The sequence below is a fragment of the Balaenoptera physalus genome (genome assembly GCF_965194825.1).
Source record: "Balaenoptera physalus genome assembly, chromosome: 20".
Taxonomy (NCBI): Eukaryota; Metazoa; Chordata; class Mammalia; order Artiodactyla; family Balaenopteridae; genus Balaenoptera; species Balaenoptera physalus.
This window is the reverse complement of record NC_138901.1, coordinates 17,120,376-17,145,652: the sequence shown is the minus strand read 5'-3', so window position 1 is coordinate 17,145,652 and position 25,277 is coordinate 17,120,376. Positions and strand designations below refer to the sequence as shown.

The 25,277-nt window shown below is 52.6% G+C and overlaps 1 protein-coding gene across 7 annotated transcripts in view; it reads left to right on the top strand.

Moving 5' to 3' along the window:
- The first annotated feature begins 678 nt into the window (after positions 1–678).
- Positions 679–25,277, top strand: part of WNT3 (Wnt family member 3) — a 53,216-nt gene continuing 28,617 nt past the window's right edge. For 2 of the 7 annotated variants that reach the window (XM_082443162.1, XM_082443165.1), the window contains exon 1: positions 23,095–24,025. In XM_082443162.1, coding sequence (XP_082299288.1) covers positions 23,872–24,025 — 154 coding nt within the window. In that variant the 5' untranslated portion in view covers positions 23,095–23,871. Of the gene's footprint in view, positions 917–23,094; positions 24,059–25,277 lie in introns of those variants that run through there. The other 5 variants (XM_082443161.1, XM_082443164.1, XM_082443160.1 and 2 more) reach the window with 4 other exon arrangements.

Genomic DNA, 25,277 nt, shown 5'->3' with positions numbered 1-25,277 from the left:
GTCAGTTGCAGGAAATGCAAAGGCAGCAGGAGGTCCCGATACCGATCTGATCCCTGACAAAAGACTCAAATGACACTCGGCTCTGTCCCCCGGCGCCGCCCGCAGCCAGACCTTCGAGCCTCCGCGGACCCTTCTGCGCGCCTCTCGGATACCCGGGAAGCGACCTCCCGCGGCTGGGTCGAGTGGCCGGCCCGCTCGCGGGCTCGGGAGGCTGGGAGGGGTTGCATTTTCCAACCCCCTCCGAGACCCTCGGATCCTGTCCTGCCCGAGCGAAGCTTCTGGAAACATCCCTGTGCTTTCTACTCTCGATTCCTCATAGGCCCAAGTCCCAAGAGGTCACGGTCTCCCGAGAGAAAAGGAGCCACCCATCAATACCCACGCCAACCTGGCACCACGTGAACGCCCCAGTCACAGCCCCGGCTCCCTAAACCTGGCTGGCGGGGGGCCGCGGCGGTCCCGCGCCAGCAGAGGGTCCGACGTGCCGTGTCCCCCCAAGTTCCCACTGTGTCCGGGGCGCGGGCTTTGCCCAAGTTTGCTGGGCGATGCCCTTCCCGGAGCCCGACTCGTGGGCCGGGCGGGAGGGGCGCGTGATTGACAGGCTGAACTAGAGACTCATCTCTTACCTTAGGCCGCGGGCGCTGATTGGCTGCTCGCTGACATCCTCAAACCCGGCTGCTCCGCGCTGGGCTCGGGAGGGGGGCAGCTGCGGGTGGAGGTGCGCTTCTGACAAGCCCGAAAGTCATTTCCAATCTCAAGTGGACTTTGTTCCAACTATTGGGGGCGTCGCTCCCCCTCTTCATGGTCGCGGGCAAACTTCCTCCTCGGCGCCGCTTCTAATGGAGCCCCACCTGCTCGGGCTGCTCCTCGGCCTCCTGCTCTGTGGCACCAGGGTCCTCGCCGGCTACCCAATTTGGTGGTAAGACTCGCCTCTTATCTGCCCGCGGCCAGATTTCTCCGCGGAGCCCCAGGGAGGTGGGGGGCGCTAGCTGGGGGTGGGCTGCGGCAGGGCTGGGGCTCCTTTCTTCTTACCTCCCTCCAGCACCCCGACTCGCCCACCTCCCTGGATTTTCTGCTGGTGTCGCCTTCAGAATCCAACTCCTGGCTTCTCTGATAATCACCATTTTCCCTGCTACTCGCTGCAGAGGCTGGAGGACGTTCCCCGTCTCAGAAGGTCTCTTATTCTTAGATCCTAACCCTCCACCCGTCCCACTCTGGGGGCCCCGAAGACCCTCCATTTGCTTGCAGTTGGCTTTCTGGAAATCCAGCGATGTCCCTGGGGCCCAGCCACTCCTCTTCTCCATTTTGGGGTCTTCATGGGCAAAATCATCCTGTTCCTTCATTGCCACCCTCACCTCCTTCGGCGCCTCCATCAGGAGATTTCCCCACAATAACCCCCCTGTGCCTTCATATTTTAGACCCCAATCGCTTCAGGGATCCCCCGGGGCAGGGTAGTGGGGGGTGGATTTCATCAGATTCTCCCCACTCTGCTCTAGATTAATCTGGAGCCTCAGAAGTGAATATGGTATTTGCTGATCCGAGATGCCATTGAATTCAGATTTAATTCATTTCTTGCTTGTCCATCCTGGCAAAAGCGGGGCTTCTTGAAAATGTAGTTGTTTGGGAGGGGGTGGGTTTGTTCTTTGACCAAAAACCCAATTCTCCATGTCAAATTCGTTCCTTTTGGAAAAACCCGAGGACCGAGGAGAAAGGGAGAGAGGGAGAGGAGGATCCCGTCCCCGAGAAATGCGGATACAAAAGACATTTTTAGTAAATAAGGCTGGGAAACCAGGCGCGGTGTTTTGGCGGGGGGCGGGTGGGGGGTTGTGCGTGTATGGGGGAACTGGCCGTGGAATAAACAGCCCTTTGGGAGCCCCAGTTCCAGGGAGTCCCCTTGTTTTCCAAGCGGCCTCATCGACACCCAGCAGGTCCCAGAGGCCAGAGGGGAAAGACACACTGAAACCAGTTCTCTAAATTACACCCCGCCTCTCCTCAGTCTCCAGCCCCCTGCATTCCGGAAAACTTTAATTAAAGAATCTTCCCCTCCTGGATGTAGGAGAGCCTCGGCCAGGGGGTGGTGGGGTGGAAGGTGAGGAGGAAGAATTGGGGATCTGTGAGTTAGCAGAGGGACTGTGGCCCCGGAATGAAAGTCAGAGAGGAGTGCCACCTGCGTGTCCCCGTTTCCCTTAACCACCCTTTGCCCAGCTTGGGATAGGGGGAGCAGAGCAAGGAGATTTGGGACCACACCCCGAGTCTGCCTGCAGCTGTTTGGGGGTGGCAGCATTTGTATCTGGGTGTTTGGGGGGTCAGGATGGGAGTAAGAGCAGGGCATGGCCAAGGGTCTCCATTTAGAGGGTACTGAGAGTTGCTCCCAGGACAGACATCTAAGGGGAAGTCTTTCTTCTGCCCAGCCCTTCCTTCCCGTGGCGATGGGCTGGCCTGAGGCCTCCTGTACATAAAGAAGTCCCCAGGGTGGCCGGGGCAGCCTGGGATGCCAGGTTGGGGGCTTTGGCAGTTGCGAGGAAGGCTGCTGCAGAAACCAATCCTGCCCCACTGGCCCTTCCCGACCCTCTTCCCATCCCCTGCCCAAGGCCATGCTGTTCTCTTCTTTCACAGGGACCTTGGGGGTGGGCCGGGAGGGTGGGAACAGAGGGCTTGGAGCCCCATAGGCTGCAGGAACCAAGGGGGGAAGACCAGCTTCCCCTATCCTATGAACTGGACAAGGGCACTTCCTGGGTCAGTGCTGGTGGTTGGGGGGTCTGCTGTGTAATGGTGTATTGCGGAGCATCCCGATAGGGACCACCCAATAGGAAGATGTTGGGAAAACCTGGAAAGCCAGGACATTGGCCCTAACATAACGCTGGACACATGGCTTGTTTGGGGTTGGCGGGGACAGGGTTGCTGCTTTGTCTGAGCAGTGTGTGTGTGTGTGTGTGTGTGTGTGTGTTTATGTCTATGACCCTAAGGAGTGTCATCTGTACACTAGTGTGTCTCTGTGTGAAGCAGTGTCTGTGCCTGCAACTGGATGACTGTGGACGTGAACTTGTGTGAGATGTGCCTGAGGGTTCCATGGCCCGTGACAGGGTGTGCTGTGTATCTGCACACAAGTGTCAGCAAGTGGCTGATTCTATGTGAGTGTGTGTGTATGTGTGTGAGACACAGAAAGTCTAGAAGTATCTATGCCCATGTAAAGGTCAGCACCTGTGTCTACTTATGATACCGCATGAGTATGTTCATGACCAGGCATGTGAGTGGTGTGTGTGTGTGTGCGTCTGCACGCACGCGCGAGTGTGCATGCGTGCACGTGTCTTCATGATTGTATAAGGGGAAAGCTCCACAGATGTCTTTGTGCATGGATATCAGTGCTCATGGCCATGACCTGATTGTGAGTATGAGTGTGGCGAGGGCTATGTCTGAGTTTGCCTGTGACCCTGTCCTCAAGTGCTAGTGACCATGGCTGGGCCCATGGCTATGGATATGTTTGCAGACATATGACCTGTAAGTGTGAATGACATCCCAAACTTGGGTGCTTGGTGGGCATCCATGGTCCCAGAGGGACAGTCCGGCAGACACAGACAAGGGTCTAATGAGGAAGCTGCAGGGGCCACAGTGACCTGGGATCCGGGGCTGGGCAGCATGGGGAAGGGGGGCGGCGCAGAGCCTTCTTTGGCACAAGCTCATCCTGTCTGTCTGAGGACTGTGGTCACCAGCCCTCCCCTCTTACACCGTCTGTCTTTGGTCTTGGCGCTAGGGTGGTGGGTGTCATGTTCTCAGGGCCCGGGGCAGGGGGCCAGGGCTGGGACAGGGACAGTAGAGTAGACGGGCCTCAGATTCCTATTCCTACTCTGCCCCCAGGGCAGCCAGATTCCAGTTCTTTAGCCCATCATGGCCTGCCCTCTTTGGCCCTCCCAGCTCACACATTCCCTAGGAGAGACTTTAGGGGGAAATAGTTCAGCTGGGATTTCTGCCCGTGTCACCCCTCAAGGAGGGCACCCCCATCCCAAGCATTCTGCGCTGCTCAGGCCCCAGCCCTGAGAGAAGGTAGACCAGAAGCCTGAGCTACAAGGGGCCTCAGACAGAGGCTCACGGAAGGAAGAGACGTGTTCCAGGGCCTCGCAGCCAGGTAGTGGCGGAGCTGGGAGCCGAGGCAGCAGCACTGATTTCTCTAATTCTTCTTGTCAGTCCCAGTTAGCGCCTGGTAGAGGAACTTGTCTTTCTTCTCCTTCCTGGGGGAAAAATGAACGATCTTATTAGGGCCCAGCCTAGTGCCTGCTGCATTCCAGAGGCAGAGGCCCTGATGGAAGGGGCCTGTGCTGGGGGTCGGGAGCCCACCTCCGTGGGACACATCCCTCTGGGCCTCTGTTTCCTTACTCAGGAATCACCAGCCTGCCCCTGCTTCACAGCTTGGGTGAAAGTGCTCCGCAGAAGTCAAGGGCAGTGAGCTGGGCAATAACAGCTGAGTTCTCTCTCCACCATCCTGGGAGCCATTTCCCCACTCAAGCACTTGCCCTAAGCCCTGCCTCGGTTTCCCCATCTGTCCGCTGTCCCGCTGCCTCCCCCACCCACTCCCACCTCCACCCTCCTTTCAGAGGCTTGTGAACATGTTCAGTCAAACCCCGTGGGGGTCAGTGGGCTGGGCCCAGGGAGGCACCTGGAGACTGCGGGGGAGGAAGGCCCCAGGCCAGGTGTTAACACTTGTAACAGGCAGGAATTACAGCTGGCTGGGGCTGGGGCTGGCGAGGAGCTGAGCTGGCTGGAGGCTGTTGATCCCACAGACAGACAGACAGACAGATGGGCAGATACCAGATCGGATGGCCAGGCTTTAACCGGGTGGTCTCTCCCTTCCAGGGCAGGCCTTACCCTGGGGGGATGTGGTGGGGAAATTAATCCAGGTCTCTTGGAAGTGAGTTAACAGCCCTCCTGCCCACCCCACCCCCCATTGTGGGCGGGGCTTGCTGTCCAAAGGGAGCAAAATTGGTTGCTGATCTGTTTGTCTTCTTCTGATGGGACCACATTTTGCTTAAAAAACAAAAACAAAAAACAAACAAACAAACAAACAAACAGCAACAACGACAAAACGCAGGTCAAATGTTATTATAATACCGGGAGCCTGGAGCTGAGTTATGTTCTTGGAAGAACCTGCTTTAATATGTGGGGGGAAGGTATTGGGGGGGGGAAGGGGTAGCAGTCGGGGAAAATTCTCCCAGGATCTCAGAGCATTTTATCAACAGCTCTGTGGCCATGAGGTGAGGGATGGCTAGTATCTGGGCCCTGAGCATCTCCCTCACCCCAGGTGTCCTGAGGGCCTCTGGTCTGGGAAGGGCCTGGGACAGCTGCCTGGTGGGAAGAACTTTGGGGGGAGGTCAAAAGAGGCAGGAGCTGGACTGCAGTGCCAAGTCCTTTAGTGGGCACGCTCCCCTCCCCTCCTGCAGCTTTCCCAGTGGCAAACCCGGCCAGGCCCTGCCAGCACCCACACCCTCTGGCATCTGGGTGCTTGCCCAATCACTGGTGCAGGTGGAGAAACTGAGGCGGACAGAGAGGGCCCTAGGTGGAAATCCCCAAAGAATAGACTCAGCCAAGCAGGTATCTCCCATCCTGCCCACTACAGAACTTAACGCTAATAAACCTGAATGGTACTCAGGCAGATGTAGGATGGAGAAGGTGTTACGGACACGAAGTGGGGGAAGAGAGCTATGAGCTTGGGGTTTTCTCTAGACTTTGAATAGGTCTCTCCTGGGTCTGGGCAGGAGACAAGGAGCTTGGGGTTGGGGCAGGAGAGGTGACTCTTCTCAGAGGAGGATGTAGCTATCGGACCCTTCCAGGGAGCGTAGGAAAAACGAAGACCTTTCTGGCTTCAGAATGTGGTCAGCCCAGGGGTTGAGGAAGACCTGGTCTTCTAGCCTTTTCTGCCCACCCTGCCGTGAGCCACAGAATCCTTCTAAATGCACCAAGGAGGGAAAGGACATTCTCTACCCCCTATCCCTAGTTGGGGGAGGAGGTTAGCCTAACCCCTTCCTCAAAGGTTAGTGCCATCCTGATGCTACATCTACACATTCATGTTACGTGTGTGCCAGGAAGTGGGTAGGGCTTGAGGGGAGAGACCTGTGTCTGGGTGTGGAGTTTACCAGTGACTGGCTGTGTGACCCAGGATGAGTCTCTTTCCTTTTCTGTGCTTTAAGCCCCGTCCTCCCTCTGGGCTTCATTTTTCTTGAGCAGCCTGAGGGATGCCTTCTGCCCCTTGGAGTCTACAGGGCTATGACAGGGAGCTGATTCACGGCTGTGAAGCAGGGAGCTCCAGGTGGCCCCAGTGCCACTACCCCGGGAGCCTATCTCCCCCAACCCTCCCTCGCCGTTCAGACAGTCAGAGTCTGCCTTAGGCAGCCCAGCCCTTTCGTTCTGCAGCCCCATCTGACCTACATCCCAAAGCTGGCTGCTCCGCTACTGCCAAGCCCGCTTGCGTGCACACCCAAACCTCATTTTCCCCAAACACTCACGTTCCTCTGGAGCCAGGCTGCCTACATTCACGTTCACACGCTGGGAAACCTAGGGCAAGTTCACCTCTCCGAGCCTCAGTTTCCCCATCTGTAAAATGAGAACAGCGACTGTTTCTACCTCACAGGGTTGTTGTGAAGATTAAATGAGTGAGTACACGTAAAGCTCCCTAAATAATGCCTGGCATACCAGAAGTACTATATACATATTATTTTCACCCCCTGTGTGCAAGCTATTTTGACTCCTTTAAGTCCTGGATCTAAACTTGCCTCTTCCAAGAAGTCCTCCCAGGTTGGCCCCACCTGGCTCTGTTTTCTCCTTATCCTCAGAGCCAGCTTGCCCCGTTATACTTGGTACTGGTGACCATGAGCCTGTGGCTTTATACTTAACCTGAGGAAGTTAGGCTAGGCTAACCTAAGCTCAGCTGTTTGCCTGCCCAGGAAAGGGGGGAGGGTAGAGAGGGCACTGTAGTCTCCCCTAACCCTCCTCCCATCCTACAGTTTGCTGGACTCTTGCAGCCACTGCCATTTCCAGCTGAGCCACCTTGGGCTAGGCCAGGGAGGGGTAGGGGAGGCAGGTTCACGGCAGGGGGGTTGGGAGGGGGGGAGTGGCACCGGGGCCGCCTGGAGCAGCCCGAGCAGAAGTTACTCCTCCAGGAGCTGAGAGATGATTCAGAAGGTGATTTATAGACGGAAGGCAGAAAGCTTGGCTCCTGGCAGAGGCCTGCTGCTTAATTACATTCTTTGGGGGGCGGAGGTATGAGTGGGGCAGCAGCAGGGGAGCGCCTTCTACCCCCTCCCCCTCCAGATCTTGTCCCTGTAGCTGCCCCAACTCCAAGCAGGGTCCCTTGATCTCATGTTGCTAGAGAGGGAATTCCCTGTTCTCAATGAGAGACTAGGCCGGGAAGCAGGAAGTGCTTCTGGGGGGTCAAGGGGGTGGAGAAAAAGGGAAGAGGCAGGAGTCCCACCTCCTGGGACTCCTGCAGGGGAGCCTGGGATGCAGAGGGGGCTGGAAAACAGGACTGCCTCAGGAAGATCACTTGGTCTCCTCCCTGCTCCTGGGCAGGTGAATAGCTAACCCACCTGGGCAGAGGGTTTCTAGAATCTTCCTGAGGGTGCAACCCCATACTTTCCCCCCAGTGGCCTATCCTACAGCTGCTTCAGGGTTCTTCCTTCAAGTTGACTCCTTTTCTGTTGCTTGGTTCTCAGTGGGCTGGGGGCTGGGCATCTGGCTCTGTGCTCAGAGATTGAAACCCAGTTCTTCGGCGTTAGGCAGCCTGTGGTACGTGGCACAGTGGCAGCCTAAGATCCAGAAGGTTCTCCAGGCAGGGTCAGCCTCACATCGGAGGGAGAGAAACTTTCCTATCCTCACATTAAACTAATGTCTCAGGGAGTCGCCACAATTCAACTGCTAAAGCTAAAATCACTTCTGTGCTGCTAAGAAGCAGTCCCCGTTCTGTCGGTTACTGGCCGTGGTGATGTCTGGGTTCCCTCCATGAACACTGACCCGTGTGGCGACCAGCCTGACATCTCTCCACTGTTTCTTAGTTCCCATGCAGCCTCCATCACAGCTTTGAAACCCCCAAACTCCGCCTCTAGTTCTTGAGGCCAGCAAGGTGTGTCGGGGGCAGGGGGTAGGGAAGCCCAGGCCGATGGAGTCTATTTAGCTTGCACAGCCGGGAGGAGTTGGCAGGGGTCAGGATGGGGACACTAGACAGCTCTCTGGTTCCCCCTGAGGCGAGCCTTCTCAAAATGGCCTCATTATGTGTGTGGAGTGAATTCCAGAAATGTCAGGCACACCCATACATCTAGGGGAAGTATGTTGGGAGACAAGAGGGGGCAGTGTGGGGTGGTGGGAGGTTTCTGGGCAGGGTGTTAGGAGACCTGAGACCCGACTCTGCCACTGGTTGCAGTGTGACATTAGGCAAGTCCCTTCACTGTTCTTGACTCAGTAAATAGGGGAGTTGAACAAGCTGCTGGCCTTGGACTTCCAGCTATTTGGATTATCTGTGTCTGGTGCGTGGGTGGGGGGCAGTCACTGAGAGGTGACCTCAGGGCAGGGTGGGGAGTACTGAGCCCAAAACTTTATACTCAAACAGCTGTGAGATCATGAATGAGTCTCTAACCTCCCCAGGCCTCGGTTTTCTCATCTGCAAAATGGGCCATGATAAGGCTGTTAAGAGCTTCAGAAGGAATAATCTTTATGAAAGCCCTTGAGAAACATCAAGTTCTTTCCAGAGAGGCTCTCTATCATTGCTGGTCCTACCAGAAAAGAGGAGTAAGAGCCAGCCCCTAGTCAAAAGGTGCTAAGGATGGACCTGGCAGGACTCTCTGAGTCTTTGAGCTTGAGATTTGGTATTTCTAGCAGAGGAGGAAGGAATGGGAGCTGGACAGGGGAGTTCTCAGCTCCTTCCTGAGGGGGTCTTGAGGTTCAGTGGGGAACACCGAGGGGAGGGAGCAGAGGTCGGAGGTCAAGTGGCCACAGGGCATGCCCAGGTTCACCCGAACTAGTGCAGAGATCACAGGCCTGACCTGGGCTTAGCCAGGTGTAGGATTTCTAAGCAGGGACACAGTGGTGGGAGATGTGAGTAGAGGTGAGGAGGAGTAAGGGTAAAGGGCCAGGAGCTGGAAGGGGCTCCTCTGAGGTCTGTGGCCATCAGGAAATCCTAATCACCTGGATGGGGACCAGAAAACCGGGAAACCATTCACTCAAGCTAGGCTGGAAAAACAGGAAGGACCTTGTGTGTGTGTGTGTGTGTGTGTGTCTCTCTGGGTGGGGGGTGGTGGCGAGGGGGATGGGAGCAACAGGACCAAGCGCCCTGCCCCTGGGCACAGAGTCCCACTTATCTGCCAGAGCCAGCTGGGCCAGCGAGGAAAACCGAGGAAAACCAATCTCTCCTCGCAGGGCCCATTAGGAATGCAAATAGGGGCTGTGGCAGCGGGAGTGAGCCAGCCTCCTACATGCCGTCCAGCTCCTCACCACATATCTTCCTAACCTGGCTTTCTGAGGCTGTCTCTCCCCTGCTCTAAAACCTCCCATGGTTCCCCACTTCTTGTCTGGCACCAAGCTCCCTGGGCTTGTCCTCCGCCCATATCAGCTGTACCTTTCATAATCCCCCACGAGCCTCCCAACATCCCTCTGTGCCTGTTCATGGAAATACTACGCCACCTCCTCTCTCTCCTCCCCACACTCAACTGCTGAAATTCCATTTTGCTTTCCAGACCCAGATCAAAGTCCTCTTCCTTTGGGAAGCCCTCCTAGATTCCCAAACCACTGCCCTGCAAGCAGGGAATATGTCATCACTCCCTTCCCTCCCCGCCTCCCCCCAGCCGTGCCATGTATTCCCGCCACCTTCTCCCACGGGCTGTGGGCATCTTCTGCTCCTCTACCAGACTACAGATACCTTTCAGCCGCCTCCCCCAGTGCCGAGCATATGGTGGGGGTCAGTAAACAAAAACACACACACACACACACACAAAAACCCCACAGCTCTGTGCTGCGTGTAATACACTCTGTAAAGGCAAGCGGGCAAAAGAGGTTCTGAAGAGTGCCAGTTGCACACGTGGATCTCGACAGTGTCGTGAGCAGACTGAAGGAGCAGAATGAATTAAAACCTCGTCCCTGGGTGTGACCCGGGGTTCAGGGCTCGGAGCACAGTGCTTCCACTGACTTTGAAAGGCAGCTGAAACTGATTCCCATTGCTCAGCTCAGGCCCCACGTGGCTAACAGCCCCTAGGTTCAGAGGGTACCCAAGAGGATGGCATCCCTGATCTGAGTAGGCTGCCGTCCCAGAAGCGGAGGTGCACCGTGTCTCCATGGGCTCAGTTCCCCTGGGATTATTTTTTCCATCCCAGCTCCATTTGCAAATGTGTCCTATCAGTGTCGTATTTCTCCCCCACAGCTCACACGACGCTTAGGTGTCTGAGTCTTTAGCTTAAAAATCCCATTCGGTGGGACTTGTGTTTCCCTATCCAGGCGTGGGTCAGTATGTTTGTTAATGGTGTGTATGTGCCGGTCCCTATACACACATCATGATTTAGAACGAAACCCTGCCCATTTTACAGATGACGACTCAGGTCACGAAGGCTGTGCTCTGAACCCAGGCTCTGTTGGGCCCAAAGCTTTTTCCTTCTACCACCATTCAGACTCAAAAGTGGACTTCTTGGGAATTCCCTGGCAGTCCAGTGGTTAGGACTCCACACTTCCACTGCAGGGCGCCCGGATTCGAGCCCTGGTTGGGGAATTAAGATCCTGCAAGCCGGCATGGCCAAAAAAAAAAAAAAAAAAAAAAGTGGACTTCTTACATGCGGCAGGAATTTACTTATTCATATTCTATGTTGGTCCTCAAAGGATGGCTTTGAGTCAAGATTACATTTGACCTTCAACTTGAAAGCTGCTGCTTTGTGTTTGTTGATACTATTTCTGAACCTCTGGGAGGTCTCTTATTTGGGGACATGTGCAAGTCACTGGCAAGCTTTCCGCATCTACAAAACTGGCAGTAGTGGCCCTGTGACTGTTTTGTTGCCTGGGTGGGAGTGGAGGGAGGGTGGCCTTGGGCAAGTCACTACTTCCTGGGCCTTCGTTTTCTCACCTGTGAAATAGGAAGAAGGTAGAGTCATGACCTCTCACCCCTCACATTACTTCCAGCTGTAAGATTCCTCATTCTACTTAATCCCTTAAGCTCCTTTGCATCCAGCCCCCATCACACAAACCAGAAAACAATAGGACAGAATCCTCTTTCTTGCCCAAACCAATTCTTGTGTTAGTATCTCTGATATAGATGATTTTTTACTTGACCTTTATACTTCAATATTCACCTTGATTTCTCCCTGAGGAGCTAGGATGATTCCTCCTTGCAGTTAAAGTATGTTTCCCTTTATGTCCTGACTGTGAGAAAACTAAGTCAAACGTGAGCTCAGTCCTTGCACCTGTATTGACCTTGACTTGGTGTATTTGTCATCTTCTTCACCTTAATTCTGATTTTCTATTTTCATTTTGTTATTCAATCTCATGTGTTTTGTGTTATAAATTCCTTGAGGTCAGGCACTGTCTCCACACCGCTGTCTTCTCTGTGCCTGGCAAGTACATAGTAGTTGCTCAATAAATATTTGTTGCCTTTGGAATTTGTTGCCTCAGGCACTTCAAATCCTTCTGGAAAGAGGCAAGGCATACATAAATTTTAAAAAAATCTTGCTATATCGGAGAGCTGGCCCTGACTGGATTGTTTTGGGCTGCAGGAATTCTGATCAGTTTCTTTCTGTTTCTTTATCATCAGCATGTCCCCCAAGTCTACAGAAGCTTTGTCTTTGGGGAAGTCACCATCCTTTCTTTTCTCCATGATCTTCTTCATTCTAAACTTGAAGTTGATACATAATTTTCCTCTTGGGAAGCTCTCTTGTTTCTGGCCAATGATTGTGCTTTCCTCTTTCCCTGTCTCCCTTCACCCCTGGTTCCTCCCACCTTCCTCTGCCCTGGAAGGCAGCCAGTGCTATTGAGGCCATTCTGCAGGTGACAGGATGCCCTGGTAGCATCTACCCTGTCTCTCCAGCTGGGCTGCTCCCACCTCCCGCCCCCCAGCCATCGTGAGAACTGCTGTCACTGTGGGCACAGGTGGGAAGGAAGAGGGAGGCCCGGCCGAACATCACACACCACGAGCACCAGGATCCCTCGCTGCCAGCCAGGCCCTTCCCATTAGCAAAACCCTAGCGGGGCACTGGCTTGACCTGGGAGGTGCTAAGCCCCCATCAGTGGGTGGAGCCTCAAGGAGGGACAGAGAATGGCTGGCGAAGGGGGGCCAGGCTGGCCTCACCCATCTGCCAGCAAGGTGTCCTCTTAGCCTCTCACCTCCTCTCTGCTTCTGCACCTCTGAGACCACCCTCCTCAGCCCCTAGACTTCAGGAAGGAGAATGCCGAACCACAGGCCAGGTGGTCCTCCATCCTAACTGAAGCTTCTGCAGGAGAGACTCTGGAGCCTTCCTCAGCTATCAGTAAGGATGGAGTCTATGACTTGGCACTGTCCTTGAAGCTAAAAGAGCCCCATGAGACTGGCATCTTCATCCCCATTTAATCTGTGAGAAAATGGAGACTCTCAGAGCCCAAGCAAGGAGCTGGGAAGCAAGTGGGGAGTCAGGATTTAACGTCCAGCTGATAATTCATTGTGTATGGTGTGTGCTGAGGGAACACAGCACACACTTGAACTCATCCTCCCAACAGCCTTGGGAGGCAGATACTCTTGTTATCCCCATTCTACAGATGAGCAAACTGAGGTCCTGAGGAATCCACTCCATTGTCCAAGGCTCCACAGCTGGCAAACCCCAGAGCTCCAACCACGACACAAACTGCCTGAAGCTGAGCTCGCCAGGCTTCACAGCCTATGACACCACATCTCGACAGTCAGGAAGTTCCTCCTTAGGTCTGACTGCAGTCTTTCCTGACTTAGTCCAAGCCCAGATTCTCTCATTTGGTCTCCTGGGGTCATGAGCTTCATAGTAGATTTTCAGCTTGACTCAAGGACCAGGATGCATTGCTCACTGAGTCTTCCTTTTTCCAGAACAATCCCTCCCAGATCACCCAGTCTCCTGCACACCTTTAACCATCTTGTTCTCCTTCTGATCTCTCTCCAGCTTCTCTACGTCCTTTTGCAAGTGCTGTGACTCATAGCACAGTTGTTAGAACAGGGCAAAGGGGTCCTGCCAGGCCCTTCAATTTAGAGGGCTCCACTCTGGTGTCCTAAGGCTGCACCCCTCCCCACAGGGCAAGGAATCTGGGGCGCAAGGGGTCATACCCACAACACCTCACCCCCAGCCATGCTCTGGGTACTCAGAAGTATCTGCAAGGCACCCTGAAGAGCCTAGCTTCAGTGGCTGTGAGTCTACTTCTGGGCTGGGCGGACCTCTGCCTGGGGTTCATCCTATCAGGTCAGGCCATGCTGCTGGTGTGTGTGCCCCTAGGGACGAGAGTGGTAAAGGAGAGGCCGTTTGCAGGGCCTGTGAACGGAGCCTGGAGGTTCAGTCGGGGTGACCAGTGTGGATGAAGCAGGGATGAGGGGGCTGCTGGCTGTGAGCTGGGGGCTGGCTCTCTCCATGTCACTTTCTAGCTCAGAACGCCGTGGAGAACCTAGCCTTCCAGGTGGTGAATAAGACGATAGAATTTTTTTTAGCTTATTATTGAAGAATACCTAAATAAAAGTACATGAATTATAAGTGTACAGCTCATCGAGTTGGATAGAATATATATATATATATTTTTTTATTGAAGTATAATTAATTTACAGTGTTGTGTTCTTTTCAAGTATACAGCAAAGTGATTCAGTTATACATATATATATATATTCTTTTCAGATTCTTTTCCATTATAGGTTATGAAAAGATATTGAGTATAATTCCCTGTGCTATACAGTAGGTCCTGTTGTTTACCTATTTTATATATAGAAAAGATATTTTATTTAACAGTTTGTTAACCTGACATGAAATTTTTAAATATTGGACGCCTGGTGGATGAGGCTTCATTTAGTACTCTCACCCCAGGCCCTGTAAGTGTTCCAGCCAGACCTGGGGACTTGGACAGGAAACGGGGTTCCCCGGGGTCTGACTAGCACAGAAGCTGGAAGAAGCCCTGCTTTCTCCATCTCTGCATCATCTTATCATCTTTCTCCATCTCTGCATCAACTTCCTACCTTAGTAGGCTGACTTCCTTCTACATCAACAACACTTCTAGCTCCCTTGCAGTCTGTGGTCACCTCTTAGCTTCAAGTCCCTTTTGGTAAACTGGGACCTTGTCTTACACAGTCTTGGCCTCAAAGGATTTTCCTTCATAGTTGGTCAGTTTTGTCTTCTTCCTTTCTTTCTTTCTGTATTTAATAAAGACATATAATCCAGGCTGGATTATATTCATTTTTTTCCTTTCTGATTTTTTAAAAAATATTTACTTATTTACTTTATTTTCTTTCTTTCGTTTTTTTTTTTTTTTTTTTTTGGCCATGTCGGGTCTTAGTTGCGGCATGTGGGATCTTTCACTGCGGAGTGGGCTTCTCTCTAGTTGTGGCACGCGTGCTCCAGAGCGTGTGGGCTCTGTAGTTTGCGGCACGTGGGCTCTCTACTTGAGACGTGCGGGCTCAGTAGTTGTGGCGCGCGCAGGCTTAGTTGCCCTGTGGCATGTAGGATCTTAGTTCCCCGGCCAGGGATTGAACCTGCGTCCCCTGCATTGGAAGGCGGATTCTTTACCACTGGACCACCAGGGAAGTCCCAGTTTTGTCTTTTTTTTTTTTTTTTTTTTAATTTATTTTGGCTGCATTGGGTCTTCATTGCTGCGCACAGGCTTTTCTCTAGTTGTGGCGAGCAGGGGCTACTCTTCATTGAGATACATGGGCTTCTCACTGCGGTGGCTTCCCTTGTTGCGGAGCATGGGCTCTAGGCGTGTGGGCTTCAGTAGTTGTGGCACGTGGGCTCAGTAGTTGTGGCACGTGGGCTCAGTAGTTGTGGCGCACGGGCTATGTTGCTCCACGGCATGTGGGATTTTCCCAGACCAGGGCTCGAACCCGTGTCCCCTGCATTGTCAGGCAGATTCTTAACCACTGCGCCACCAGGGAAGCCCCCAGTTTTGTCATTTTTAAATGGCCCAACAGAAGAGCATTCAAACAGCAGGTCTGACTGTGATGTTCCACCCTCTTTTTTTTTCTTTTTTACATTAAAATTTTTTCTTTACTTCTTTTTTACAAAATTTTTATTGAAATATAGTTGATTGACAATGTTGTGTTAGTTTCAGGTGGTGTTCCACCCTCTTTAGCATGGCCTGTGAGACCCGGAATGATCTCGCCCCTTCCTGACTCTCCACCCTAACTCACCTCCCACCAGCACATCCTCACCCTATGACCTACTTTTACCTGCACAGGTGAGAGCCTGGACTTTGGGCGACAGCAGTCCTGGGCTCTAGATGGTTCTGCCTTTAATATCTTGGTGACCTGAACCTGTCTGAGCCTCAGCTTTCTCTCCGTGAAATGAGGAGTAGAGGATGAGGTAACACATGAGAGACAGTGTAGTGTCTGCTGTCCACCCTTTGCCATCAACGTTGCTTTATCATTTGGGTTGTTCTTACACTACCTCACATCTCCAGGCCTTTGCGTTTGCCCCACCGTCTTTGGAATGACTTCTGTGAACTCCCCTTCGTTCTTCAAAGCACAGTTCAGGCACCACCTTCTCTGTGCTGCCTTCTTTCACACCCGGCCCCAGCTCAGCCCCTTCCGGGTGTATCCGTTTCATTGATTAGACTGTGAGCGCCCCGCAGGCAGGACCAGGTCTCCATCACCTTTGCGCCCACATCACAAGGATAGCTCAGGGCACACATTGCATCCTCTAAGACGGGTGGTAGGATGAAGGGACACCATTGAGAGTCACCTGCCAGTCGCAGGCTTGGTCTGCAGCCCCAGCTAGATTCCCATTGCCTCTGTGAGGCCCTCCTAGGAAGACCTGGGGCCCCTGTCACTAGTTACCTCTTCATGTGCATCTGGCTTGTCTTCCCAACTACAGGGTCAGCCCCTTGAGGGCATGATTCTGCTTTGTATTTCTTCATATCCCAAGTGAGCCCCACACGTCATCCTGAATATTGCAGGAGCACAGCTGGTAATAGTATTGGTTGGTTGGCTAATGCTCCGGGCTCCTTCCCAGGCAAGCTTGAGTCCAGGCTCAGCTGGTTCCCACTCTCTGGGACAGTTTTCCCCTCACTCTGTGATTTCCCAGAGAGGCCACCTCTGAGCTTCTAGCCTCTGTGCTGGAAGGCAGCATGGTGTTCCAGGAAGGGGAGTCAAACCGGCCTTGATGTGAATCTCAGAAGTGCTACTTAATAGCTCTGGAACTTTGGGTTGTTAAAAAAAAAAACGTGAACCTCAGTTTGTTCATCTGTAAAATGGGAGCAAAGATTCCAATCTCAGGGCAGTTGTGAGGAAGAAATGAAATAGTACTCAGGAACTGAGTTAAAGATGAAGAAATATTAAATGAATTAAGGATGTTCTGAAGTCATTCCAATGTATCAAGAGTCATAAGATATTCTATCCCAGACCAGGCTTCTTTGGAATAGGAAGATCTGAATTCCTTCCAAAACAGGAAAGGCCATACTCAGGGAAAGCTGTACACTTTGTGGCTGTTGGAGATTTTTTGTGGGGGGGGGTTCCTAGGACTGGTCTGTGTAGGTTTAATATGGCCCTAGTTAATGGCTAGACACTGGCCATTTCAGCCCTGCTAAGCACAGTGAGGAAGTTTGATTGGGGTACCAGGCGGCCTGGGTGGGATGCAGGCTGACCCAGGGATGGCAGTCACTGTACACTTCCAACCTTTAGGGGAGAAGAGCCTGCTGGACCGTAGGAAGGAAGGTGAGGAAGCCGAGGCACAGAGAGGCCACTTAATGCTTTTTGTTCTTAAAAACATTTTTGATTGCAGACTGATACAAAATGTTTTTTATAATGTGATGCTTGATGCACATGAGAAAGTAAACATACCATAAATACAGGATATAATAACAAGATAAAAACAACCTGGGCCTTACCACACCCCTGAAGAACCAGAATATGATCAAGGTCATTGCATCTATCCGTGGGCTCCTCTCTGTCCTATCCCCGTATCTCCCACCAGGCATGATCACATTCTGAATTTTGTATATTTATTCCATCACTTTATTATTTTAAAATTATTTATTTGTTTATGGCTGCGTTGGGTCTTCATTGCTGCATGTGGGCTTTCTTTAGTTGTGGCGAGCAGGGGCTACTCTTTGTTGTGGTGCACGGGCTTCTCACTGCGGTGGCTTCTCTTGTTGCGAAGCATGGGCTCTAGGCGCACGGGATTCAGTAGTTGTGGAGTGCGGGCTTCAGTAGTTTTGGCACGCGGGCTCAGTAGTTGTGGTTTGCGGGCTCCAGAGCACAGGCTCTGTAGTTGTGGCTCACGGGCTTAGCGGCTCCGCAGCACATGGGATCTTCCCGGACCAGGGCTGGAACCAGTGTCCCCTGCATTGGCAGGCAGATTCTTAACCACTGTGCCACCAGGGAAGTCACTATTCCATCATTTTAAAATAATAGTTTTCCCAGCTAGGAATGCCTAGACAATATGTATTTTTTGTTTATTTTATTTTATTAAAAATTTTTTTATTGAAGTATAGTTGATTTACAATGTTGTGTTAGTTTCAGGTATACAGTAAAGTGATTCAGTTTTATATATATATGTATATATATTGGGTTGGCCAAAAAGTTCGTTAGGGTTTTTATCGTAAGATGTTTGTCTGTTCCATCTCCTGTCATTGGGCGAGTGTCTTGAGGTGCACATGAGGGAGAGTAGCTCTCGGGGAGGGGTACCTACCCAGGAGTGGAACTTTGGGGCTGCAGGATGTGTGAAAGTTCTACTTTGCAAGTTGATGCTAAACTGTTTTCCAAAGAAGTTGTGCCCATCTGCACTCTCATCTTTGCTCTACATTTTCACTGACACTTGAACTCGAGTGAGTTCACTCTTGTCAGTCTGGCAGCTGTAGAATGTGGTCTGTGGTCTTCATGGGCAGAGGTGGGACTGGTTTAAGGTCCCAGAGTTGGGAGAAGCAGAGGCAGGGCTGGGACCCTGGGGTTCATGTCAACACATAAAAATGTGCATTTGGGGGAATTCCCTGGTGGTCCAGTGGTTAGGACTCTAATGCTTTCACTGCCAGGGCCCGGGTTCAATCCCTGATCAGGGAACTAAGATCCCACAAGCCGCACGGTGCAGCCAAAAAAGAAAATGTGCATTTGGAAGAACATATGGCCGTGTCTGGTGTGTCTGGTGGGCATCCCCCGACCTCCAGCTCCTCACGCTTTCTGCCCAAGGGCCAGAGGGCACCACTGGGCATTTGGTGGCAGGGGCAAAAGTAGCTAATGGAGCTCCAGCCTTCACTTCCCTGGCTCACCTCTTCACCCCACCATCTTCCCCTTCGTACCCTCACTGGGTATGAACGCCCTGCCCAATATTCAGAGATAAGGCCACTCCTCCCAGGAATCCCCATCCCATCAGCCCCACGAGAGCCAGGGCACATTTCCCTTCTGGCCCCCTCTCTGCCCTTCTGTCCCAATGGGCCACGCTGCCTGAGTTACAGCAATAATATCTCTCAGGTGCCGCTTTATGCCTTTTTTTTTTTTGGCTGTGCTGTGCAGCTTGCGGGATCTTAGTTCCAAGCTTGGAGTCCTAACTACTGGACTGCCAGGGAATTCCCTCAGGTGCCTCTTCAGGGAATACCAGAAGGTGACTTCTTCCCCCAAGCCTTCATCCAAGCGCTGGGACTCCCTCCTTCCGAAAGAAAAGCCATGAGCTACTCAGTGCACATCAGAAACCAGATGCAGCTGCCATCACCTACTGGCATCTCTGTCCTCACTGCTTGGTCCTTACTCATCCTCCCTTCCTGCCCTGGAGCAAAGTGCTACTTCCTTGGGCCTCCATTATAAAGGTCTTTGGACCTTTCCTGACCAAAAACTTCTTTTCCATCACTCCTCCATCTAGCCATGACCTTTATGGAATTTTTCAAAATCCCGTTCAGAGCTGTCACCTTCCTGGGAATCTTCCCAGTCTAACTTCCACCCTCCTCCCAGGTCTTCTGCACACCTTTTGGGTCAGAGCAGGAAGTTGCAAACTGTGTTTCTTGCACCAGTCCCACATAATCCTGCTGAGGAGGACTTTTGGGGTCAAATAAGTTTGGGAGGTGCCACCTGCTACTTCCAGCCTCTTGGTGTTTGTGGTGCTCGTTAGCATATTAGCATCTTATATTAGCAACACAGAGAGGCCTGCAGGCGTGATCCTTGTTTTCATTTTAGTCTGTTTTCCAAAAATATTTACTCTCTCAAGTAACAACTTATTACCTGTTTGGAAAATGTGACCTAGGAGATTCTCCTGTCCCTTTTACGTGTCAGTTTGTCCTTGTGGTCTTATTCATCTCAGCAATTGGGCTATGATTCCTCTGACTTCTAAAAATCATTCTGTGTGAACTAGTTCAGTCCAGAGCACCCATCCCAGAGGGTCTTGAGTTGAATGAATGCATGAATGGATGAATGAAGCAATCAGCTAATCAACTGGTCAATTTAGCTGAATCCCCTTTCCTGTGAGGCTGGCAGAAACCAGGTCCAGCTGATCTTTGTACCCTGGGGACATGGGTCTCTCTGGCCAGTGTCAGACCCTTCCCACAGTATTTCTACAAAGCCTAACCCCATCACCCCGGTAGAATGCATCTCTTGCATTAGGTCTCCTATCGTTTTCGTTTTAGGCATCTGTCTCCCTATGAATCTGGGAGCCTCTGCAGGGCAAGGGCCATGTCACACTCACTTCTCTGTATTCCCATGAGTGGGTGCTCGGTCCCCACCTGCTGAGTAATGAAGCTCTCCACCAACTTCTTCCAGAGAGCGGGTAGAGCACTGTGGTTAAGGCTGAAGGCTCTGGAGTCAGCTGGATGTGCTCCAAACTACCTGGGTAACCTCCGGCAAACTACGTAATCTCTGCAGTTCAATTTCCCTCCCTCAGTGAGGGTGATGATAACAGTACCTTCCTCACAGGGTCGTTGGGAGGATTAAATGAGTTAATACGTGTAAAGCACATGAAACAGTACCTGGCATGGAGATGGCATTGGTCTGTGTTAGCACTTATAACAATAGCAACTACCATCTATTGTGCCAGGGATTGTGATAAGGGCTTTACCTACATCCTTTCAATGACTCCTCCCTCCAGTCTCTTTGAAGTAGGTGATGTTTACATTTTTCCACCTCATGAACTGCTGGTAGCAAAGGGACCAGGACTCAGGTCAGCCAGATCGTCCCGTAGTAGCCGGTGCTGCTCACCACTCAGGGATTGGGCATCTCCTCTACCTCTTTTCACCTATAATTAACCCTAATGAGAACCTGATTTATCCTCTAGCCTTCCCAATAAGATGGAAATCCATCGCAGGGTTGGGTTTTAACGTGTACGCATGCGCATAACAGAGAGCGCATGCGCATAACAGAGAACAGGTTCGGTGAGAACGAGAAAGGCTGGGGTTGTTGCCAGCACCTTCGTGGCTGACCCAGAAAGACCAAGATACTGAGGCAGGACTTTGAGAATACACAGCAGAAAATCACCCGTGAGTCAGCAGTGCTGCCGAAAAGGCAGAGAGATCCTGGAATTGCTCGGTATCACCGCCCCCAGCACCTCGCCGGGGGCCCCGTGTGAGCCTGGGAAATGTTCGCAGGCAGGACGCCTGTGGTGGCGTTTACCCAGTTTGGTTATCCTGGTGAAAGATGGAAAGATTCCTGAGGGTTATAAAGGGGCACCCGGATTTGCGGGGGAGGGGGCGCGTCTCCCCGACTTCGGAAATGAGCAACCTGGAGTCCCCTTCCGCACGTGGCAGCCGGCCTTCTCAGACCCCGGAGGCGGACTCCATTCTTCCCCAGCGGTCACGAGGTTGACCGTCCTCCTCTTTCCGTACTGGCCAGGGCTTTATTCTAGCACCTTCCCCGGTCTGGCTGCACAACAGAAGTGAGAAGTGGGGGCCTTGGGAGAGGGGCTGAAGCTGGTGATGTGAACCAGGAGGTTTAAGATGCACATGCCAGAGGCTGTTTCTCTTGGAGCAGAGAGGGTTGGGGGACTTCATTCCAGGCAGGTGAGCGGCTGCTGCCTCAACACCTGAGCACAGGTCACGGGGCCCGAATGGCGGCCGGAGGGCTGGCGGTGCGGTGAGCGGGGAAGATCTCCCACCAGCTGTCGTGAGGCAAAGGCACCCCCGCATGGAAGCAGCCAGTGGATCTGGCAGAGGGAGTGAGAGAAAGGGGTGCTGAGATCTTCCTGGCCTGGAAAGAAGAGGGGATTCCCAGGACTCCCTCTACTGATTGGGTTAGCAAAAGCTTAAGTCTGGTAAGGTGTCAGCTTTTCGATTTTTATCCTCTCCACGTGGTGCAGTGTGTTTGTTCTGTGAACAAAGGAGAATCTGAATTCCGTGAAGGCTTGGAAGCACCCCTTCCCCCAGTTGGCCGAGTTGCCCAGCCCCTCAGCTCCTGGGACCCCAAGTGAACTCCCCCATCGGGGCCATGGAGCCTCCTGGGTGCCTTTGTTTTGTGCCAGCTTCCCCCAGCGTTCCTTCCAGCTCTGAGGGACCCCTTTCCAGGGGGGCCGGCCCTGTGTAGGGCCCGGGCCTCTTTCAGGTCCGTAGGTGGTCCCCACTTCACTGACTATGGGATCTAAACTCATCAGCTGGGACCTCAAGCACTGGCCTCCTCCCTCTTTGCTCCTCGGGTTTCAGTGTTTTGAGTCACATCACTGTCTCAGAAGTGCCCTTCCTCTTCCTTTTCTCTCGTAAAGATCTACCCCAGAGCACAGCCCTTTGAGGTCTTGTGGATTATCCGCACCCATCCGCTCTGTGTGTTCCTTCCGTCTCCACTAGGACGGTCTGTGAGCTGGCTGGTCCTCTGTTCCTGTGCACGTGGCCTGCCCGTTCCGTTTTACCCTCCTCCAGGTTAAGGATGTGACACTTTCCTGTGCCCAGTTCCGTACAGAGCACACAGTGGGTGCTGAATAAATGCGTTCTGCTTGAATGAACTGGTTATCACCAGTGGGTGGAATCTCCACAGTGGAGCAAAATAGCAACAGTACAGGATTTGGGGTCAGAGAGACAAGGGTCAAACCCCACCGCCACTTACTGGCTTATGGTGCCCTGTCTGAGCCTCAGTTTCCTCATTTGTAAAGAGACAGTATTTACCTCCCAGGGCTGTTGTGAGGATTCACTGAGATGCCGTTGACGCTTTGCAAACTGGAAGGTGCTAGAACGTGTGTCATCTACCCTGACCTCTCTTGGAAGAGGTCCTGAATTCATGTGTCCTGTCTCACACACAAACCTCTTCAGCCCTCAGATGGAGGTCTCCTCCCCCCGGGGAAGCCTTGAGTGTGGGTCTGGCCTTGTCTGAGATACAGAGAAGTAAACCTCGAGTGTGGAGGATCCATGACAACATTCAAAGGAAGAAAGATCAATAGGCAGGGGCCCCAACATTTGAGTTTATAGGGCTGTAAATCCAGAGAGCAGCCTGAGTAGCAGGACAGACCTGAGTAGTCCCCTCCCCCTCAGCCTTCCACCAACACGCTCCATACAGACCTTGTCCTAATGTCTCACCTCATGGCTCTAGTGGCCATCTCAGCACCACCATATCCTAGCTGTGTGACCACAGACAAGTTGCTTAGCCTCTCTGAACCCATGTCAGATGGGGATAATAATAACCTCATAGGGTTCTTTGGCAAATTAAAATATATGTTCTATGTTAAGTGCTTTACATGGCTCCTGGCACTAGTCAGGGCTCAATAAATGTTAGCTATTATTAGTAATAATAATAACCATTCTGAGTGCCCCAGGAAATTGGTCCCCTCACTACCTTACACAGTTCAGTAAATTATTTCCTCATAACCTTATTAACCACTCTCTACCCAAATAAATACACTCACATTATCTTATGCACCACTGGGTATGCACCTGTAAAAGCCTTCCGCTTTATTTCGTTTACAGCTCTGCATGTCCCCATTACATCTCTCTGTGTTTTGTGGGCACCTTCTCCTGTCTGTGTTACTCAGGCCTTCTCTTAGCCCAGGTGATTCATGAAGGACCCTTAACTGGAGCTAATATGCTATGATATTTTGCCCCTCATGTTGAACACACATCCTATTAGTAGAGAAATTGGTAATTAATTTTTTTTTAATTTAAGTGTCTGCTCTGTGTGTGTGTGTGTGTTTATGAAAGAGAGAGAGACTGATTTTATCCTTTCTGTCCAAAGTGTATTTCCCTTGGAAGAAATACTTTTTTAACAAATGTGACTAGGAACACAGGACTGAAAGTATGGAAATTGCCTGTGGCACCGGCACTCGTGCAGGGATGCAGCTGGTCTGGTGGGACAACGGCATATGCAGTGAGCAGAGGTGAGGGAGGGGAAAGTGAGGACAGACCGAGAGGAGGCGGGTGGGCAGGAGGGCTCCACCACGGATGTGTGCAGAGAAAGCGCTGCCGGTGAGAGATGAGTGGGGAACTTGAAATCCTAGACAAAAACAAAGTAGCTGTGGGCAAGAACCAAGAAAGATGGGGAAGAAAGGAGGAGAAAGGCCTTGGTACCTTGAACCCCAAGAGTGTTTGGTGGCGTCCTGCATTTCTGCAGAGAGAATTTCCACTTAACAAACATATACCCCGCCACTGCAAGGCTAAGAAAAGGACACAGGATTGAAGGCTTGGGTGGGAGGTCACTAGATTAGGCTGTAGGAGGAAATGATTCTTTTGAAATATACTTTCTATCTTGTCTTTTTCCAGTGCATGTTAGTGTGTGTTTTGTAATGCACCTAAAAGGTGAGCATGGTGGCACGCTGGCGTGTGATTTAGACCTAATGTATGTAAATGGAGGGGCATGCCCAAACACTTTTTACTGATGTGTTGCCGGCTCAAAAAAGTTTTGCTTCCGTTCCCATAAAGTTGGAGATTTGTTGGGAGGCCAGGAGAGAGCTGATGAGGGAGAGCTGCTTCATGAGAGGACGTGGACAAAACCGTGGTGGTAAAGGATGGGTTAGTGCTGGAGCCGGAGGAGGTAGGACCCCTGGGGATGGATGGCAGAGGGCTGAGGAGGTCCAGCTGTGCCCCCGCCCGACCCCCGTGACCACTGGCAGGTTCTGAGCCTTATCTATAACCAAGGACAGTGTTTCTCCTCCGTCTTGCCTCTTCCTCTTTTTTTTTTTTTTTTTTGGTCCCCGGCCGGGGATCCAACCAGTGCCCCCTGCAGCGGAAGCGTGGAGTCTTAACCACTGGACCACCGGGGAGGTCCCTTGCCTCCTCCTCTTATAATGGAGGAAAGGAGGCTACCACAGAGAGGAGGGGGCACCCAGACCAATTAAATCTTTTTCTCTGGGGATGGGGCCCCAGCATCAGTAGTTTTAAACTCCCCCGGGGCCATGTGACGTGCAGCCAGGGTTGAGAGCCAGTGACCCACCCCTCTGAGTGCTGGAACATTTAAAGGTCCTGCATGGCTGCGGTGGACCCGAATACGACTCCTAATAGGTGCTGAGTAGATGCTTGCAGAACTCAGGCGCCTGTGGCGAGGGGGCCCTTGAGAAGAAAGGACAGGGGGAGTGAGTGCAACGACCCTGCAGAGGAATTGGCGGCGGGACTCCGGGACTGATGAATTTGGAGGGGCGCGGAGGAAGATGTTGAGGCTCGCTCGGGCTGCGTCGCCCGCGGATGGGGCTGGGGACGGGGGGAGGGGCAGCCACCGCTGTGAACTCGCGTGGAGCCTCCCTAAACAGAGCGGGGGGTGGGGGAGGAGTCCAGGTGCCGGGCAGGGCCGTTTCCCACCTGCGCGTGCTCAGCGCCGTGGGGGGACCGGGCTCAAGGAGGCGCCCCTGGGAACGCGGTGGAGATACCCGCCCTGAAAGGCGGGGAGCGGACGGCGCCCTGAGCGCCCAGCGATGGCGCAGCGCCGCCCGCCTACCCGCCCCGCCGGGTGCCCCTGCTGCCAAAGGGGCCACGGCGGGTGCGGAGACTCGGCCACCCTCCGTGCTCAGGGCGGGCGAGGCCAGGTGCGAGCCCCGCGCGCGTCGTGTCCAGAAGTCCGCACGAGTTAGTTGGAGTTTATGTTCCTTCCAAGTTTTATAATGAAAATTGTTAATCAGGAAAGCAGAAAAAATAATTCCAGGAGCACCCACGTACACACCTCCTAGTTCAAGTGTTTTTCATTTTGCGGTAGTTGCTCCCCCCTCCCCTTGCTCTCCTCTCGCCCCGCCCCCATCCCCTACACAGTGTTTGGTTTGCCG